At 47.8% G+C, this 7,553-nt stretch overlaps 1 protein-coding gene across 1 annotated transcript; it reads right to left on the bottom strand.

The window, feature by feature from the left end:
* Positions 1–6,224: 6,224 nt before the first annotated feature.
* Positions 6,225–7,232, bottom strand: PPP1R3B (protein phosphatase 1 regulatory subunit 3B). The gene has a single exon (XM_010164335.2). The coding sequence runs from the start codon at positions 7,200–7,202 to the stop codon at positions 6,342–6,344; it is 861 nt and encodes a 286-aa protein (XP_010162637.1). The 5' UTR covers positions 7,203–7,232; the 3' UTR covers positions 6,225–6,341.
* Positions 7,233–7,553: the final 321 nt, after the last annotated feature.

Genomic DNA, 7,553 nt, shown 5'->3' with positions numbered 1-7,553 from the left:
CCCCTGAGACTACATAGCAGCATCAGAGCAGAGAGGAGATCTGTGACTAATGCATCGGCTGGAAGGACTTGCCCATATCCCTGTTCCAGGAGCCAAAGTACTTAACTTGGTGACTGCTCTGAATTCTCTGTACCAAAGGAACATGCCAGCTGCAATTATTTTTCAACAAAGACACCCTTTTTCTTTTTTTTAAGCCTTGTGTAAATGTCAATAACAAGTCTTTAAAGACAGCTAACTGTCTGGCACGGTACCCCTCCAAGGGGGAGGATAAAGACAGGCTGGGCAGCTTCTCTGGCTGCAGCACAGCAGAACCTTGCTGGGCCAGAGCAGCTGGTTTGAAGCTTAGCTCCATCAAAAAGAGACAAGGACATAAATGTGTTTTATTGTAATAGTTTAGAGCCAGCTGAACTGCCCAGTAGGAGCAAGCCTGTGGAAATACCAGTGGAGTTTGGGAGCATCGCAACCAAGCTCCGTGCTGCTGGCTGTATGGCAAAGCTCTGTGCTGTTCCCAGGGGTGCAGGGTGCTCTCGGTGCTGCTGAGAGCCGCGTCCTTAGCACGGCCTCCTCCCACTGCATACAAATGCCCTTCCTGCCCCCCAGACCACACACAAACTTACAGAAGACATTGTGAAACCAAGCTCACCCTTAAGTTTGATGATGGTTACGGAAGCAGTGGTGGAAACAGCGTCATGGTGCGTAAGAGAGAAGAGAAAAGGGCAATGCCCTGCTGTAGAGCAGGACAGAGATGCAACAGGAAGCCCTGTGGTACGTGCCTAAAAGGAAGCACTGTTTATCCCTTGCCTTGCAGACAAGAGACGTGCCCCCAAACATCCAGTCTGTTAGTGAGGCCCATTTGCTGACCGTTTGTGGAGGGGAAACCAAGAAAGAAATGCTGACTGCTGTTGGGAAATTATGTTCTCTCTCTTCCTCCCCTCATGCTCCTGCTGCCTTCTGTTAGCACGGCAAACACATCTTCCACAGGACACTCTGCACTTTGAGTGCCTGTAAAAGCCACATTTAACACAAAAGATAGATTTGCTGCAGCAGCAAAGTCCTATCAGGATGCATTTGAAATCCCATGGTGAGGCAGAGACATTTTTCCTCCCCTCTGCATCTTACCCCACTGCGGGCAGTTTTTTGCCCATCACCAGCCCTGGTCTGGAAGCTGGACAAGGCTGGGGACAACTCAGGCAGCCCATATTTCCCAGCGAGGACCCTCTTGGCAAGGATGAGAATGGGAAGAGAGCAAACTCATCTGCACTCTTCCTGGGCTGCTTGGATGTACTTTTAACAAACTTCTTAAATAGTTTTGACCCTTTACTGCCTGGGTATGGATGCAGAGAGCCCACATCCTGCCTTTTTCACTGCATCCAGGACTTGCAATCTAGTGTGCTCTAGACAAAGTCGCCATGGTGGCAGTGGTTTTTTTTTTTCAGCAGAGCTGCTCCCCTGTAGGACAGCATCCCTAGGCCAGTGGGAGATTGCACTTGGCAAAGGGAGTTGGATAAGTTAGATATGGACCAGGGGAACTCCAGCCCGTTACAGAGCTGTCCATGGAGCACAGACACAGGAAACCTGAACCTCCAAACACCTCAGCCAAGATCAACATGACATCCCAGTTTAATTATCTCTACCAAGAGGTGGCACTGAAAACCCTGAGGATACAGAGGTTTGGAAACCTTAGACCAAAGGTTGGGGGAGGGGGAAGGATGCTAGAGGCAGTCTAAGAAATCTTTGAACAGCAAGTGCACAATCACACCTGCCACCAAGGGCTTTATAGAGGCAGTAATTTCAGTGTCTGTATCCTCTAGCAAGTAACACCTGGGCATTAGGAGAGAAACCCAAGAGCTCTCTTGGCCTTTCCAATACTTGCATACATCGTCAGCTCCCCTGGATGTCAGCAGGCTTAGCTTGGATTTCCTTATCTCTCAAACAGAAACCATCGTCACACAGGGTTTTTGGCCACAAAACTGTTAGAGGAAGTGGCTGACTGCAGTTGTCTCACTCATGAGCTTAGGCCAGTGTTCAGATGTGACAGCAGCCCTGGCCATGTCACTCAAATCACCTGGGGATGTGTGGAGCAGGGGGAGGGATACAAATCGCTTTTAAAAATACATATTTTTTCCCCCTGCAAACACAAAAGCAACCAGATGGCTTTTAAAGGAGAACTGTATTGTATGATTGATTAAAATAGAAAAGCAGTAAAATAAATTTAAAAAAACCCCAAACTGAAGCATTTTAATGGTGCTTAACAGCAGTTGGTTAGATTTGGAGGTAACAAAGAATGGGAAATGGCAAATGGTTGCCAAGAAAGTGAAGCCCTTTGCCTTATGCTGCTTCTCATGCATAGCTCCTATCAGGCAGGGGATTACGTGCAGGGTTTTGTCTCTTACCCACCATCTCAGACATGTAACTTTTCTCCCCTCAGCCAGTGCTGTTCCCTTTCCCAGGTCTCCAGCACCCCTGCTGCAGAGCAGCTCTCAGCTGCTTTTGGGCAGATCTGCTACCCCTGGAAGAATCCCACCATAAAGACAATGCCTGAAGGGCCACTGGGCCCAAACAGCAGCGGGTAACAACAGCCAACACAGGTTCCCCGGAGCCACAAGGGGAGGGGAATATCACAGACCAGCAAGACAGCACACAATACCCTTTTCCTAGGTGCATGCAGTTTGCACACTCCTCTGTTGAGGGGAACAGCTTCATGACTTGGTGGAAGAGCTTGCAGCCCACTGTGTCAGCATGCTTGGTTTTGTGATGCAAAGAATGAGGAAGGTACCTGAGAAACCAAAAGCTTTACTTTACTCAGCTGCTGCAGAAAGCAAAACACCCTGGAAAGACAGTTCCTCTTATGAAAGTGAGAGACTCAGAAATAGCCAGTCAGAAGGTGTTCAGTTATATTTCTGTATAGAGCAAAGACTAAGCTCACTCTCTGCAAGACTTTGTACCAGGATGGGAAGTATTGCCTGCATAGCCCCTCAAGCCAGCTCACACCAAGGCTGTCTGGGCCTTTTCCCCCCTCTCCCTAGCTTTCAATCTTAACTGTAAGCAGCAAAAGCCATCCAACTCCAGAAAGTCTATTAAAATGCAACACCTTCAGGGCATCTAGAAGACTTGATCTTTGTGGTCAAAGCCAGGTCAAATCCTGACATTAGCCCTAGATGGCATTTACACCAGAGTTGTTCCCTTTCTGCAAAGGTTAAGTTTCCTGACAGTACTTCTTACTGCAGTGACAACAGGAACAACTAGTTTGAGATGAAGAAGGGTCTCACTCACTTGATCCTAGTACTGGAAAAGACCCTGACCCTCCTAAGTGCAACACCTCTCCTAGCATCCATCACCAGATCAAGCCATGTGGAGGGAAGGACTGAGACTGACCTGAAATAAATGCAGAAAAACCTGTAAAGGCCGTTCCTGGCACTGCAAGCAGGGGAAGAACAGAGTAGCTCAGGAACACAGTGCTTAGTGGAGAAACTTCAGAGCAGGGAGACAAGGGCCTCCTTCCCCTGGCTGCAGAGGCTCTGGAAGCATTTGTGTTGGCAGGAAGGCAGCGGGAATAGGCAGCTCTTTCCTGTTTCAGGCAACGGAGTCCACTGCGGACGTGTGCTCTTCCCTGCCAATGGCCACTTGCAGGAAGCTGGTCCCATGTCCAAATCATCTCCCCAACCCCATGGGTGTTTAAATAAGAAGATGGCAAGATACACAGCCAACATTTTGTTCCACCTTTATTTGAACAATGAGATAAAAACAGAACCGTAGTTTTAAAAGAGTCATTACATGGCAATTATAAAGTGCATTTTCCATTTCAATGTTGTGTACAAAAATATCTTTTAAAAACAAACATGCAAAACACCCCACAAGGCACTTCCAGGCACAGAGTGAGAAGAGAGACCCCCTCACTTCTATGTTCACATTGGCAATGGAAAAAGGGAAAGGGGAAAGGCCACAAGTGGTAATTTTAAACTGCTGTTTGTCAAATAGTCAGTTCCCAGCCTAACTTTTACTTATGGCATTGCTCTTCTAGCTTATCTTCCATGTTCCTCCCTAAGCACACTCCATCCACAGCCTGAAAACAAACAGGCCCCATAAGGAGATACCACCATCCGCAGCACCCCAGACATACATGCCTTGTTTTGGCTCACAAACAGCTCTCCATAGGCATAAGAACATGCCAGGAGAACAGAACTTTTCTACAGTCAGTGTCTTACAGCATTAACATCATACACTAAATAAAAAAAAAAATAAATGTCACTCAGACTTGCTTTAAGTTTAAAACCAGGTTCAAGCCAAGTGAGGCAACAGTCCCCTCAAGAGAGACCAAATGCAGGTTGTAAGGGCTGACTCGGGAAGCTGTTTGAACAGAGGAGCCAAGCCTGATGAGCTCTGGGCTAGCAAGTAGATTTATCACCCTGACTAAGTGACCAAGCGCAGTGATGACATGCATTGATGCTGGGTTTTGAAAAAGCAGCAGGTGAAGGCTAGCTATTCTTCCTGCAAGCTCTTGTCCCTTTCAGCATCCAACAGTGATCATAGTAACCCTTCTAGGTTAGGGTAAAACAGCTTGTAAGCATTTTATACCGTAGTTGCCAGAATTAAAAGCTAGGTTTAAAAAGCTAAGTAGTCTAGCCCATTGCTTCCCTCCAGCCCATCCATAGGCTACTATAGGCACCCAAAAAGTTATCTAAAGCTTATGCACTAGAAAAAGTAAGATTCCCTTGACCTCTATTTCTACAAACTATTCAGCACCCTCCCTTTGGGCTGAGGGATTAAGTTATTCTGCTCAACTAGCGTGCAAGAAGCTTTGTGAGGCTGTTTGGCACTGCACAAGCTGGCCACCTCACCTCAGCACAGGCCCAGAAGACAAGCCACCTCTCTGAAGACATGGATGGCTGACATCCATGATTTGTTTCACATCCAGGGGTGGTGTCAGGATAACCCCATATCTCACACTCCTCACAGGTAGTTCTTTGCACAGGTGGGGTGAGCTGCTTCTTATGGACATAAAAGATGCAAAGTTTGGGCATTTACAAGTTGAAATGGCAGCTACTGCTAAAACAGCGAGGGAAGCCCAGCCTGCTGATGCTCTTCCAGCATAGCCACAGCATCCTCCTCACATGTGAGTAGTGCCACACCATTAGCTGCCAAGCAGTCCATGGCACTGTGTAACAAACCATTAGGAGATCTTTTTTAAAAGCAACCTCATTTCCAAAGCCTCTTTATCCCAAAGCACATACCACCCCTTTCTTAGTCAAGGCACTTCCACCACAGTAGGTACACAGCAGTCATCATCTTGTAACAGGACACAGCATAGAGTAGCCAAGTGGGCCATTTGCATTTAGCTCCTGTAACACCTGAGCACGGCCTCCTGCACCTGACTCTGGGCCCCAGCTGGACAAAATCCTGTTTTACAGTCCGCAGTAGGACAAAATGCATTTTTGGGGCCCAGCATGGCCAACAGCTGACTTCAGATGCCCATCAAGGGGAAAAAGCATCACTGATCACTTGTGATTGAAGAAACAGGAAGGTTTTGAAGAAGGTAGTCAAGGCTGTGTTACCCACGGCTGTGTTACAAGCACCACACAGCTACAGCTAATCTCTATTTTTGGTAACACCAAGGGTATAAGGAGAGTTTTTCAAGATCAGCTGATAAAACAACTGGTGACTAAGCATATCAGATCTTCTCCCACGGGCACATATGTCTCCTAATATGGGAGGCTGCAGGGCCACATTTCCTGTCATCACAGTTGCATTTTCATTTCCAAGACACCCTTTCTGCCTCCAGCAAGGAAGGACCTCACACTACAAGGACACATGCAAGGAGAGGACTCTGTTCCCCACAAGCCAACCACTCTATTACCTGACAGGCACAGGCCAGCTTTGCAAGGAGAACCCTGCAGCTGAAGTACAGCCCACTAAAAATGTAATACTAGAACATACTTTGAAAAAGCCTTTTAACACTAGGCAAGCAATACAAACCAGCCACCACTACACAGCTTGGACAGACAATACAAGCACTGTAGTGTTTCCCTGGAGACTAGCAGCTTTATAGAAGAGGAAGGAGTAGCAGCACTGAAGAGACACAGGAGCATGAGCTGCTGGTCCTTTGAGCATCTGGAGAGCCAGTTACCCAAGCTGGGGCAGGGAAGGCAGCCCTTTATGTCTGAGATCCTTCCCTGACTACAAGCCCACTGCCAGCAGAGCACTGCACATCCTGTTTTGCTGGGAGGCTTATGCAGAGCTACATGGAGCCATACTTCTTCCAGCCTTCCGTCCATCTCATGTTCAGACCAGCTCCCAGGCCTGCGGGCACACCAGCAACAGTCAGTCAGGACTTTGTCCTTGGGTCAATAGTAAGGCCCTAGCTTCTCATAGCCCGAATAGCTGGGCCACTCGGGAAAGAGGCCATAGGAGCACCGAGGGCTCCCAAACTGGTCAAAGGCACTGACAAGGTCAGGGCCCCGTGGGGGGCAGACAGCTTCCTGGGCAGACTTCAGTTCTGACCGTATGATCTTGTAATTTGTGCCCTTGTTGCTGTCCCAGTACACCTTCCCATTGCACTCAAAGGAGATGGCAAACTCAACTCTTTCGTGGGATTGAATTCCCTTGGGCAAGCTGATGTCAAAGGAAAACGTGTCCCGATCTGATCCTCCGTACGTATCCTTGACATACTGGCATGGGTAATCTACAAAGTTTTTCCAAGTGTCAAACGTCATCCTGATCTTCACAGTCTTTTCAAAAGCAAGGTTCTTCACCTTCACTGTTCCCACAACAGAGCGCTCCTTCAGCATACAGTTTTCAAGGCAGACACAGTCTGCCTGGAGGCGGTTTCTGAAGTCCAGGTAGTCCACAGAGGGCTGAACAAAATCCAGGACAAAGCTGTCCCTCTCCACTGTTGTCAGACCCACAATGTTGTCTATCAGCTCGGTGATGTTAAAAGGAATATCTAGTGGATCATCAAACTCTGAGAACACCTTCACCATCGTCAGAGCAAAGCCTCTGCTATCTGCAAACGACACCCTCTTCTTCACTTTGTTGTGTGTGAAGGAGTTTGCTGCCTCTTCTGGTCCATTCAGCACAGCCTTGCTAGTCAGCTGGATGCAGGGCCGCAACGGCTTGCTTGGCTTCGGAGCAATTTTGCAGGCACACGTCTCTCTTCGCAAGGGTGAAGAACATAGGTATAGCTGCATTGCTACATCCACAGCCATTGTTTGTTTGTGAGGAAAATAGTCTAATACTCTGGAAGATGAGAAGAAAGGTCAGTTGATGTTAGAAAAACATTTTAATATTACTTTTGTCAGACAATTGCTACACCACTTTCCCCCAGCCATCCCAAAGAAATGTGCTTCCATCAATACCCCAAGTCCCTCAAGCTTAATTAAAGGCATGTACTTGCATGGTGTGATTTACAGACACAGTGAGAAACGTGCTACAGCAGAAGTGGCAGGACCAAAGCCTGTTGTGCACTTGAACGAGATCTCTTCCAATTGCTACAGGGACAGAGTCACCACTTGAAGGCACAGGCAGGCACTGCCCTACTAGGCTAGCAATAGCAGGCT

Source organism: Antrostomus carolinensis, unplaced genomic scaffold (assembly GCF_000700745.2).
Source record: "Antrostomus carolinensis isolate BGI_N321 unplaced genomic scaffold, ASM70074v2 scaffold143, whole genome shotgun sequence".
Taxonomy (NCBI): domain Eukaryota; kingdom Metazoa; phylum Chordata; class Aves; order Caprimulgiformes; family Caprimulgidae; genus Antrostomus; species Antrostomus carolinensis.
Note: the sequence above shows the minus strand (reverse complement) of the source record. Positions and strands in the feature narration are given on the sequence as shown.